Here is a 12,972-nt window from a genome sequence, read left to right on the forward strand (position 1 = left end):
AATTTTGCACAATAGGTGACCTTTAAAGTCTATATAATGGGGCTCAGATCAGATGATCGGGGGAGTCCAGCTTCAGAAAGCTGCTGTACGGCTAACACCGCCACCTGCTAACTGTATAAGCTCCAGCAGCAACCTCGGGGCAGTACAATGGGCAGCGGCTCTACACTGCTCTATGCTGTGTGAACATCAGACATTTGGAGTATTTGAAAACACTACTGTGGTTGTAGAAACACTTTGAGGATGTCAAAAGGAGATAACTGTGCTTTAAAATGGTAATCTAATAACAAATGAATTGACTTCTCAGTCAAATAACAGCAAATTGTTCCATTTATTACTTTATCAAAGCATTTTATACAAAGTGGGAACACAAACACTTGATGAAAATGATTTCAGATCAACATCTGGAAAGACACTGCCACTTTTATGTAGCAAACTTCTTCTGGCGGACAGGTGCAGGCAGCTGCGACTGGATGTCCAGCAGGGGGCGCTCCACCACCACCAGAGAGTGGTCCTCCAGCAAACGCACACACAGCAGGTGCTGTGGGAATATTAGGGGGAAATAAATCAGTGCGATTGATGGCAAAATGAACTATAATGCTTAAATGTGTATCTGTGTGGCTAACAGGGTCTCTACTAGATTATTAAAGGGCATCATACACAGAGAACCTTCGGCTCTGATCCGATTGAACAGTTGCAATTAAAGTTATTCAACCCCTATTGCACATTAAGCTTATTGGCACAATATACAATTTCTCAGCTGTTTGCAATAAAACAATTACACAAGAACTGTTTTAGTATTTTAATGAGACTACTATTACAAGGGTTTTTATCCTAATTCAACAGATAATACTACTTTTAATGAGTACTGCAGTCTCAATATTATTCAACCCCTTCATGACAAGCATCTTCAGTCTTAGTAGAGCTTATCTGTTCTGACCTGCTGCAAACGTGATGCCAGACCCCAGCTTCTGAGCACGCTCCTGAGGAATCATGGGCAGTGGCCTCCAGTTCACTAATATTGTGTTACGTTATTATGAAAGTGCTCTCATACTGGTTTGATTCTGAAATTGCATATATTTATATAAATATATGTATGTGTGTGTGTCCGCATCTGTAGCCAGTTATTGTCTCATTATACCGCACTGTGAATGAATTAAAAGTTAAATAAGTGGTCATGAACACATCTGTCCATCAGACAGAGGCTGCTGTGCCTCCTGTCATCATTAATGGACGTCTCTTTAAAATGACCTCTCAGAGGAGAGGAGTTCTCATTTCTCTAACTGCTGCTTCCCCTCCTCTCTCCTCGGCTCCCCTCCTCAGTCCTCCGCTCGATCTCCTGTGGGCGGGACTAAGACACGAGGATAGGAGTCGAGGAGGGGAAATTAGAAAATTGAGATGCCTTCACTCTCTCCAGTACAGGTTAGCTCTGAGTGTTAGCGATGCTTGCTAATGTAAACACAGACCATATTACTTCCAAAACATGTCGGGCATTGATTCTGATAGCGACGTTTCTGATAGGGCCGTTGGTCCACCATCCGATATGACGTAAATTAAGTCATATCAGATCAGCTCCGTTGTACCCCCGTTTTTAGAGATTTGAGCACAGAGGAAAAGAGAGAGGGTTATATTTTCGGACACTTTGTGAGTTCCCTGACACACGGGGACACATATTTAAGTATAAAAGACATACAAAACTGCATTTTGCATGATAGGTCCCCTTTAAATCCCAACAGAGATTTTCTAAGGAGTTCAAGTCAGGACTTTGAGGTATGCTTGTATCCTGTTGGAATGTCCAATGACGCCCACGCTTCAGCATCCTCATAGACGGCATGGCGATTTTTCTTAAAATGTCCTGATACTTGACTGAATCTTGCCCTCCACACGCTGCAGGTTTCCAGTGCCAGAGGCAGCAAAGCAGTCCCAGAACATCACTGAGCCACCGCAATGCTTCACTGGAGGCAGGGTGTTCTTTTCAGCATGTGCTTCATTCTTCTTCCTGCAGACATACCCCTGATTCATAGGCCAAAACTCCTCTGGCATATTTATATGGTTTTGATCATATTGGAGCCACCCTCTTGGGTCAGGAGTGTTGTACGACTTTTAGTCGGGGCATGGAGCCCATCACTGTTTAGAATGAGCCTTACTGTGCAAACTGAAACCTCAGTGCCTGCCAGGCCTGGACTGGCCATCGGGAGGACCGGGAGGCTTCCTGATTGCCTGGACTGTTAAGTGGCCTGCTGGCCTGAGGATTTATTTTTATTTGTTATGTATTGTGAACGCAACGCTACGCAAATCTGGGTCTGCCTCACACAGGGTGACTGGCTGTCTACATGATGTGGCCTGCCCACATACCAGTGGCGTAACTATCGCCGGTGCAGCCGGTGCATTGCACCGGGGCCCACAGCCGTCCAGGGGCCCATGCAAAAAATAAATAAAAATTATATAATTTTTTTCTTCTTCATTTTTTTAATATATATTTTATTTTGGGGCCCCAATGGCATTGACTGGTTCACGCAGTCTTCAAAGTAACTTAGCAACCTAAATACATTTTTTATTTGTCTGTCCAATGACCTTGCTGCCTTTCATGTCATGTGATACCTTGCGTGACGAGCGAACCGTTTAAATCAACATCAAAAGTTATATGTACTACACTATAGCAGCAGCAAGATCGACAGAATTATAACAAATTGAATAGCTTGCATTTATAATGTACAGCAAACCAAAACACAAGAGCGGCGCTCAAAAGAGAAAGGACAAGAGAGAACAAGGAGATGTAAAGGCTAAACAGACAAATTTAGACAGTTTTTTTTGTTATACATCGTCCTCGAAATCGAACGCTAACGTTGGTAATGTTGACGTGCAGCGGCAGCCGGAGCCTAACGATAGCTCACCTGCCTCACCATCATCTAGCTCCACAAGTGAAGCTGTATCCGTGGCTGTGCGACCTTCTTCTCCAGCCAGGAGCCAGGAGGAGAGGATGGATTTGGCGGTGGTCCTACAGTTCCCGCAAGGGCCCCGCCCCCAACCGATAGGGGACTCTATGGCGCTATTGAGACCCCCGACCATACTTGCCAACCCTCCCGATTTTCACAGGAGACTCCCGATGTCATAGCCCTTTCCCGGTTTCCTCCCGGGGTCATATTTCTCCCGCATTTCTGACAAAATCAGATTTACTCAGGACTGTTTCCACTCTGACTTTATACAGCTACACCATTGTTTGGTTTCCATGGTAGCGCGTCTCTTTAGTAGCGCGCGCAACTGACAGTCTGAGGAAGAGAGTCACAGTAAACTGAACAAGAATCGACAACTCTACCCTCTGCTCACTCCTTTCCCTGATACAGGCCGCAAGACAGTGCACTAACAACTACAATAAGCATGTTAATGTTAAGCTAGTACAGCTCCGGCGATCCACTATCGGTATTGGCCTTGAAAAAGCCATATCGGTCGATCCCTAGTTCAGACTAGCTTTTTTTCACGAGAGGATTTAATTTCTTCTTTTGTTTCCTCTTGCACCTTTTTTATTGTTTTATGTTTACATTTCAGTGTTGCATCAGCCTGGTACTATCGTTCAGATTGTCATTGGCAAAACTGTGCTGTAGCTATTGAGCATAGGACAATGAAGTCTTTGGATCTGTTAATCAAAAAAGACTGGATTTTCAACAGGAAATTACGTAAAACCATTCGTGTTTTTTTTATGACCTCATGGGAAACCCTAGTTCAATTCAAACAGTTAACGTAGCGCTCCTGGGCTCAGTGCATTCGTACCTGGAAGCTCTTGCATATCTTAAAGGCGTGGCTGTGCATGATCCTCTCTGACTCAGGCAGACTCCTCAGTGTCATCTGATTGTAGAGCGGAGTCTTCGCTTCAGGGAGGGGCTGCACAAAGAAACAAAGAAAGAAATAGAGCATGACAACCATTCAAACCCCCCCCCCTCTTCCTTGCCTTAGGAGGAAAACTGAAACACTCCGGGCATAGATAAAGCAACATCAACATGACAGCCTTTCACTGAGCGCCCACATACCAGATTCTGGTCAATGATGCAGAACATGAACGTGTCGTGCAGGATGATGTGAGCTGGATTTTTAGGATTGAAGGCGATGTGTGTGATGGGGGTGTCTCTCTCCATCCACAGGGGGTGCAGTCCCTGTTTCTGCAGCTTCCGACTCCATTCTGTGTACTCCTTCTGTACCAGTGAGTACTCAAAGATCTGTATCATACACAAAACACAAAGCATTACAGGGGCTGCAGGGCTCGACATTATAAATGGCCTGCTGGCCCGGAAGCACTGTTCAGACACCCCGGGCCAGCATAACGTACTTTCCCGCTCGGGCCACTAACAATATTGCTTAAAAAGATTGTCCTGTGGTATTGGTATTTTGACAAGCAATTGTGTTGAATTGTTTCGTTTATTAACGCTACAACATAGCGTTTCGTGAGGCGGTTGTCGTTGTTGGGTGAAAAGCAAACAGCTGTTTGCTGCGGAGTAGAGCGCAGCGCGAGCAGGCTCGTTCACTACAGACTTTCTCACCACATAACCATTCGCCAAGATGTTTTTAATACCAGCGGTAGCCGGCCAAGCGCCGGGCAAAAAACAATCTTCAAATAAAAGAATGTCACCGGAGGAGTTAAAGGAATGACAGGGAGCATGAGAAGAAGAGGGAGATAAAGTTTCAGCCAGCTTGATCGATGGAGTTGGCTTCGATATGATGCCAATATAAACAAGGTCTTCTGTCGGCTCTGTACATCAATGCCGACCTATGCTGAGTAAGAGAAGAGTAGACAATATAAAGGTATTGGCTAGAGGGAAATGTCCCAGCAGTTTAGGATAATGAAGGTTCTAATCTAGTTTATTACATAGCCATTACATGTCTAACTCCTAATGACAGGAAGGCAAAAAGCGCATTATACAAATAATAATACTCAAAATAATAGCAGACATTTTTTAACAATGACCACAATATCATTATTTTAATAAACCAAATATGAACAATTGAGGAAAATGAGGAAGAACTGATGATTTAAATGTTGTAGTACAAGTAGTAATGTAGTTTGTGCATAAATTACTATTGCAACTAATGTGTTAATTTTCTTCATTATTGGTCGATTTTCTTTGGACGAATGCTCCGGGCCAGAGGCTACAATGGTAGGGCCAGTGATAATAAAATGTTACCCTTAATGTCTACCCCTGGGCTGTAGCACGTACATCTCTGTGTTATACTTAGCAGAGCAGATCAGCCGATGACAGAATCACACGTTACCTGCTGGTCTGCATGCACCACCACGAGGTTGCTGTTTGTTGGGTGGATGGCTATGGCAGTGGGGCATGAGCTGTACACCGGAACTGTACAATGAAGCTGCAAACACAAAGAGGGGGGAGGGGTTACTATTGTTGCTTTGGCTACAATTCAAATTTGTTAACAGCATGATGGAGTTCAAACTCACCTTGAGCTTGTCCAGGTTGAACACATGGATCAGACAGTCTGTGTTTGCAGTAGCCAGCCATTTGCCATCCTCACTGACACACAGCAGGTGGACAGGCTGAGAGGAGCCTGACGACACACACACACACACACACACACACTTATCTAGAGAGCATCGTAACAGCCATTTAGCTTTGACGTGCTTCAAAAAAAGAAAATGTATTCCCCAACTGGGCCATGACCACTGACGTTGGTGAAGAGTGAGTATCTCCTGCAGCAAGGACTAGGCCGGTCAAGATAAGCAGTTAATTGACTTATCGCACAATAAATACAAATGAACTCGATAACTTTTCTGACCTCGATAAATTGCCGTTTACATGCGTGTTTGTTTACATAAGGAAGTGATCAGCATTTTAGCCCGACGTGCTGTGGCTGCTGGCCCGGCGCGCTGTGAGGGGCGGGGCTCACACACAGCCAGGTCAGGACACTCCGCGTCCAGCAGCCAAATGAATAATATAGAGACAACGTGTGACTTACTCGAGGGGAATTTGAAGTTGGATGGAATTGGTTGCAAAACCTAACTCCATCTCCGGTGTGGGAATATTTTGGATTTAAGCCAAATCAACGAGGCGAACCTACGGACTTGAATGAGCCGGTGTGTCGCATTTGTTTTAAAAAGGTAGCAACAGAAGCAATACGACCAACCTTAAACTGCACCTGAAACACAACCACCGCATTCCGTTTCCCAGCTGGGAGCAAACACAGCAGCTGGAGGTGGAGAGCCCCCACCTTCCCGACAGTTTGCAATCAAAGAAGCATTCTTATTGTGTGTGCGAACAAGCAGCGAGGACACACAAGGAACATTTAGTTATATAGTTTCTGTTATTCATATTGGAATATAACAACCCAATAAATACTACAGAGGAAACGGAAACACTGAAAATATGAGCATCGGTTAAAACCCCTCTGCATTACGCCCTCATCATGAAATTAAAGTGTTATCGTTTTCTCAGGTCAGAATGATTATATATTATAGATCTATATATGTTGATACAAAGATAGGCTACTACTCACACAGCTGCTGTTTTCCTCTGAGTCTGAGAAAGTAACACACGTTGTGGGGATAATTAAGCTCCGTGTTTTGTTATGAAGCCGGCATTCAGGAAGCTGCGCTCTGATGGTGTGGATATGGAGGAGATGCTTTGCCGTCGTAGTTTGTATGTCCTTTACTCGCTCAGAAAGATCCACACTTTGGATTTCCTGCCCGACCACATTAACTTAATGACCAGGCCCCGCTCTGAATGAAGTCTGAGGGGGTTTCCGGCTGACGCATCATAGCACATGCAGCGCAAGGATGGAGCTTTTTTTGCCAGGATGGCAACCAGGCATCAGCTTTTGGTTGCCAAAACTGAAAATATGGTTGCCATTTTTAGTCACCTTATATTTTAAATAATTAAGATACTATACAGTTATACATAATGAAAATGTGACAAAAGAATGTTCAAATGCTTTACAATAAGTAATTAGCACATTTGTTTGAAACTTAAGTGGTAGGAAACTTGTCCACCCTCAATTGCTGGTATACTAAATACCAGTAGTGCAGCTGTTGTCATGTTCTTCACAGATCCCTCACAAATGAATTGAGCAAGTCACTAGTTTCTTCTAGTCATCCGTTTTCTCCCTTTCAAATGTGGGTTTCCTTGACCTTTGTGCGGACCCCCACCATAGATCCATTGGCCCTTCAGCATTGAAGTCTTGGATTGGCCAGACTAATACATTTCTAATGTTAAATAAATGAAAACCATTCATAGTTAAGAATTAGATATGAATTATTAATGCTGTAAATTACCTTTAATATGTTTTAACTATATTTAAAATGTGTTACCTTTTTATAGAAGTGATTATATTTGTATGCCAATATTTTCCTATGGTAAAGTTTCGTTTTGCACTTTTATTTTGCTAGTAATAAGATCGGGACTCTTATTTTGAAGGAACTTTTACCGGAAGCGAATGCACAACGGAGCAGAATGAACATATATATTTCGCCTCCCAAGACTTTACACATTTGCTCTTTGCTTTTCGTTCGGATTCACTTTGCGCTTTATCAGTTGAATCACTTTGAACATTTGTTTGAGATGTTGAGGTGTTGGCCGAACTTTTTACCCCACAGTCAAACAACTTCATTTGCTTCGCCATTTTTTGTAAAACAAACACGGCGCACGCGAGTAAACGTGCATCGCTTTCTGGCTCCGTAATCACACCAATGCACGTGCAACTTAAGTATCAGGTTCCGACTGGTCACAGCAATAATTAAATATCACTCTTAAGACGAGACACGGCAGGCAAAAACATCGTTTTTCAAGTACTGGTCAATTTTGAGATTTTGTGCTATTTTGCTTCTATAACATGTTTTCTTTCAGGCTTTTGGAAGGAAAACGTACAAAATGCACATTTAAGTGTTTGTTTTACTATAGTTTGTCTATTTGCGTCTGTAGATTTCTCCTAAATTCACCAAAAATTAGCATTCTAACGTAACATAAAGTACCGCGACCGCTGTGTGCACCATGTCAACAGAGATATCGTTGGAAAGCTCCGTCTCTCCTGCACAATCTCATCGGATCCAAATATGGTCATTTCCTTTGTATCAGCAACCAATCGTGAAAGCACAAAGGGGTCTTAAACCAAGAAACAAAATCTCATTGGCTGGTGTCAATTTCTGACAACGTGATTCGTTCAGATGCGTCACATGGTGTGCTAAAACACTTCCTGGTTAGCTTTCCGCTAGAAATTGAAATCTCAAAATGCCCAAAAGAACGGCGAAAAAAACGTTAACAGAGAAGGCAACAACAATTATCACTTGCACGAAGTAAGGTTATACAAAAAACAAATGACCCCGAACATGAAATACCTTCACGGAGTGCGTCGATGTGCAAGCTATCATCCAAAGAACAGGAGGGTTTAGCTAGCGCCTCACTGCAATCTTTAAAGGTCGTTTTCTCAAAATGAGTTTTTTCTCCTACTCTGAGTCCGAAATGTCCACTTCAGTAGCACGTAGAGACACCAAACCTTCCAGTTATATTCCTATCAATATTATGAAGGCTTTTACAGAAGGGTTTGTTCATATATCATTCATAGCTTGAATTATACAACATTGTATACCTAAAAACATGGCAAAAATTGATATTTTAGAGCTGTTGACAGTATTTTCTGATTTATGGAGTGATACAAAGAGATATCCAATATCCCTTCTGTAAAAGCCTTAGATACTAATATGACTACAAAATGAAACAAGAATTTTGAACCTGGCTTTATCCAAAGTTCAGATTTCGATTCCTGAAATGTGTTAAAATATGTGCATATTTAATGAGATAATGAATGGCAACCTTGCAACCGTTACTGTCGAGCCCTGTATAGAATACATTTTTTTCGACAAATAAAAAATTGCTCGAAAGCCCCAAGCCTGTTTTTCAGGTTTCGAAAATGACATTCCCAGAACCATATCTTCCCTTCTAAAAGGGTTAAATTAATAATCTTTGTTCTCAAAGTAATGATAAACCTGTAAGTTGGATGTAGAAAAGTCAGATTCAATATAGATGTTTTTATTTTAAAGAAAATTCAGATTGAACATGGTAAAAAACTGTAAATTATAGTGTCCGTCCAAAAGATATTTTGTACTTATAGTGAAAACTAACCTTGAATGATGGGTTAGTAGACTAAAAGCTTTAGGAATCCAAAGTACAACATGTAATAAGTACCCTGTATCAAGATTGATGCAAAACAAGTGATATTTGACCTTTTTAGACAGATTTAGCAAAAAAAACCTCTTCTGGGGCCATTTGGGTGGATGTTCCTTATCTCTGGCCCCCCTTGTTAGATTTTGACATGGGTCTTTCTGACCGTTAGAGCCAATAGAATCGAAGGGAAATCGTCCCGCACACACACTCATGTTAAAAAAAAAAAGTTGCGTCTTTGCGCATTCAATCTTGCTACAGTAGGAATGGCCTGCTCTGATATTTTAAAACGGAATTGCAGTTTTATTGCTTATAGATTATCAGAACATTTCAAAGGGGACACAGCCACATTGGATATTAACCTATGGATTAACTACAGCATCGTTGTTATCGTTTTAATGCCATTGAAGACCAGTTTTGACCAGACAAAACCTGTGGCAGCCCCGAAGCTCTGGAACTCCCTCCCCCAATACCCCCGTGAGTCTGAGTCCCTCACCCTGTTCCAGTCCCGCCTCAAAACCCACCTCTTCAACTCTGTATCCATAAGCACCCCCCCTCTCAACCAAGTTCCTCCTGACTGCTTTTCTGTTTTGTTTTGTTTCTTTGTGGCTTTGTTTTTGGTTTGTTTGTCTACCCTCCCTCCCAAATGTAAAGCGTCTTTTGGTTCAAGAAAAGCGCTATAGAAATAAAATGTATTATTATTATTAAGGTAAGCCATGTTAGCGTTGTAGGCTACCTAGCGCCACATGTTTTGATGTACGTTTTTGTTGATAACGTCGCAAGTTTGTATCTTTCAGTGTTGAGGTGGGCACCGTTAGGTTCTGTGTCTTTACGATCATAAACGATCATAAACGATGTTGGATGTGCAGCTAGAATAAGTAATAAGGGAGGTAGGAGTGATTTTCGGTGCAGTAATAGGTTAGCATTTTTCGCTCGGGCTAATTCAGAGGGTCAGTGTTAGCATTGTGTGTTTTGTTTTTTTTAAATGAAAAATGAAAAAGATCAGTTAAATGAGTTTTTTCCCGTTATATGGATATAAAATATTCATAGTTTATTAAATATTGAGGTTCCTTAGACGTTGTTTCCTGCAAATGACGCGATTTTGGCACCGGAACCGTGGGGCTTAAGAGGTTAAGACTTAATTTGTCGACTAGTGATTCACAATGTTTACATTTTCACAAACATCATCACGCCATGTGTTGCTAACAATGCTATAACATAACAGCAGGACAGAGACTCACCTGATTTGGGTCTGAGGGTGTGGAGGTATTTGCAATCTGACTGGTTAAGGTCAACGACTAGGACTGAAGAACGGCAGGAGGAAGCAAAGAGTTTGGTGGAGTCAGAGGAGAAGCAGAGCTGCTGCGCCGAGCGAAGGTCCTTAGGGAGTCTAGACACCTAGAGGGAGAAGAGGGAGGGAGCGAGCTTCATCATGGTTCTTATTTACCTACAGTATATGGACAGTCTCTACTGTTATATGTAGAGGCCATATGCGCGTTCACACCGCAGTACTTTAGCATTAGTACGCATTAGCATTATTAGCATTAGCCCAGCGCAGAAACGCAGAGAGACTAACTTATGGCTAGGGATGCTCCGATCGATCGGTCACCGATCGAGATCGGCCGATACTCAGTCTCTACCGATCGATCGGTGCTCTCTAAACATGCCGATCGCGAGAGCCGATCGCATGACGTAAAATAAATGACACTTTTCTCTGTGTGTGGCAAAACAAGCTCGCCAAAATGGCTTCACCGGTCTGGCATTATTTTAAGGTGTCCGAAAAAGACAGTAAAATAGTGGTATGCAACGTGTGTGTGAAGCAGAAATCCTGCAGCTCAGCCCGCCGGACCGGTAAGCGCAGCGAAACACACACACAGGGAGAACCAGACCGCAGTTCATTTCCTCATATTCCAAACGAGAAATTACGGTAGCAAATCACCCGATTCTTTACGACCAGAACTATTAACGGGATACAAACCGGAGGAACCAGGCATGGAGGGAGGTGGCAGAGACAGTGGGTGTTACGGCCCCTACACACGGTGGCGTGCGTTGCCGCTTCAACGCTTCTGCCCATTCACTTTGAATGGGGTGACGTCACGATTCGCCGAACTGCATTGTGGGAGCAAAGCGTAGCTTCTCTCACGGTGCTCGCTGCAAAAGTAGAGCAATGTTCTACTTTTGCCGCCTCGACGGAGGCGTCAGCCAATCAAATCCCTCGTATGAAAATCTGACAGTACAAGCACGAGCCAATCAAACCGGGTGTATGTTGGGAGAGCCAGACCGCAGTTATTTCCCATATGTCAACAAATGGAGGAGAAAATTATCGTGGTGGTAGGGAATCACCCGGTACTATATGACCAGTCCCTCTTTACATACAGGGATACAAACCGGAGGAGCCAGGCATGGGGGGAGGTGACAGAGACAGTGGGTGAAACTGGGAGGTTTTCGCTTGAACATAGACAGTATATTTAGCCAGCATGGATGTAGCATGAATGCTTTGCTTTGTATGTCCGGGGCAGGACATTCATGTGATTGGTTGTTGGTTGTGTTGCTCGCGTTGACTCCCCAAGCTCAAGACACGCCCACCGCTAACGCACGCCGCCGTGTGTAGGGGCCGTTACTGGTAGGTTTTCGCCTGTTTGGGGAGCAATATATATATATATATATATATATATATATATATATATATATATTGCTCGCATAAAATCCCAGGTTTTTTTTGCTTTGTATGTCGGGGGCGGGAGATTCATGTGATTGGTTGTTGGTCGCGTTGCTCGCAAAAAATCCCCAAGCTTTCAGACACGCCCAGCTCCAAGATTTTCAAGATTTTTGAAAAGCTGCTGTGTGGACGTACCGTAAGAGTTAGACCTAACACACCTAGCTATTTTATCTACCTCTGGAACCAGCTAAACTAGTTATTATAAATATATGTATTCTTCATTGTCGGGTCACTCATTACTGGATCAGTGAGCTGCATGAGATACTGACAGCAGGGTTCTTACACCTTTTCCAAAGTCAAATTCAAGCACTTTTCAAGCATTTTCAAGGTGATATGCAAATTCTTGTTTGCATAATTTGCACACAACCGTGCTCTTATCGACGCTTCCACCCGTCCGTTTTTTTAAAACAAAATGTCCCATCCACGGGGCCGACCAAAGCGGTCTCATCAGCTTGTTCGTTCATGTTTGACTATTGTTCACCGTGGTTTGTTGTTGTTTGAAGTCCCATGCTGAAGTCATGAACGTTAGTTGGTGCTCCAGTATAATCGGTACGCCTGAAACTCATCCAGTGAGAAACGTTCCGCTGTGCAAAAATAAGTGCGATTAAATTGCATTAATTTTTTTAACGCGTTAATTTTTGTGTAATTAATTAATCTTAATTAACGCGTTAAAGTCCCGGCCCTAATATTTATATACACATACTCAAATGATTATTTCCCTACCTCACATTAAATCAGATGTTCTTTATGCTATAAACAACCAAATGTGTGTTTCGTGATAGCATTCTACGTGAGGATGAAAAATTAAAGAAAAGAAAACTAAGTTTAATATTTCAAAATTAGTGATCTGTACGTAGACTAGGCCTCCCATATAACCTGGCTGAGCCAATATAAAACAATCAGCCTTTTTAATACATTATTGAGGTACTTTTAGATTGGCAGTAAACATAAGTCAGAGGTAAATGGTGTACTTTGACTCCACTACACTACTATTTAATCCCTTTAGTTACTTTACAGATGTGGATGAATGATGTGAATATAATCAAGTGTTGAATCAGACTGTAGTTCCACCTGGAGTAAATCCACCAGCTACCCTGCAGT

The 12,972-nt window shown here is 42.6% G+C and overlaps 1 protein-coding gene across 1 annotated transcript in view; it reads right to left on the reverse strand.

The window, feature by feature from the left end:
• Positions 1–309: 309 nt before the first annotated feature.
• utp4 (UTP4 small subunit processome component) overlaps positions 310–12,972 on the reverse strand; it is a 29,717-nt gene continuing 17,054 nt past the window's right edge. Inside the window, exons 12-17 of the mRNA XM_034085227.2 lie at positions 10,394–10,550; positions 5,444–5,550; positions 5,260–5,355; positions 4,023–4,208; positions 3,766–3,876; positions 310–538 (exon numbers count right to left, since the gene is read on the reverse strand). Coding sequence (XP_033941118.1) covers positions 422–538; positions 3,766–3,876; positions 4,023–4,208; positions 5,260–5,355; positions 5,444–5,550; positions 10,394–10,550 — 774 coding nt within the window. The 3' untranslated portion in view covers positions 310–421. The remainder of the gene's footprint in view (positions 539–3,765; positions 3,877–4,022; positions 4,209–5,259; positions 5,356–5,443; positions 5,551–10,393; positions 10,551–12,972) is intronic.

This window comes from Pseudochaenichthys georgianus, chromosome 6 (genome assembly GCF_902827115.2).
Source record: "Pseudochaenichthys georgianus chromosome 6, fPseGeo1.2, whole genome shotgun sequence".
Classification (NCBI taxonomy): Eukaryota; Metazoa; Chordata; class Actinopteri; order Perciformes; family Channichthyidae; genus Pseudochaenichthys; species Pseudochaenichthys georgianus.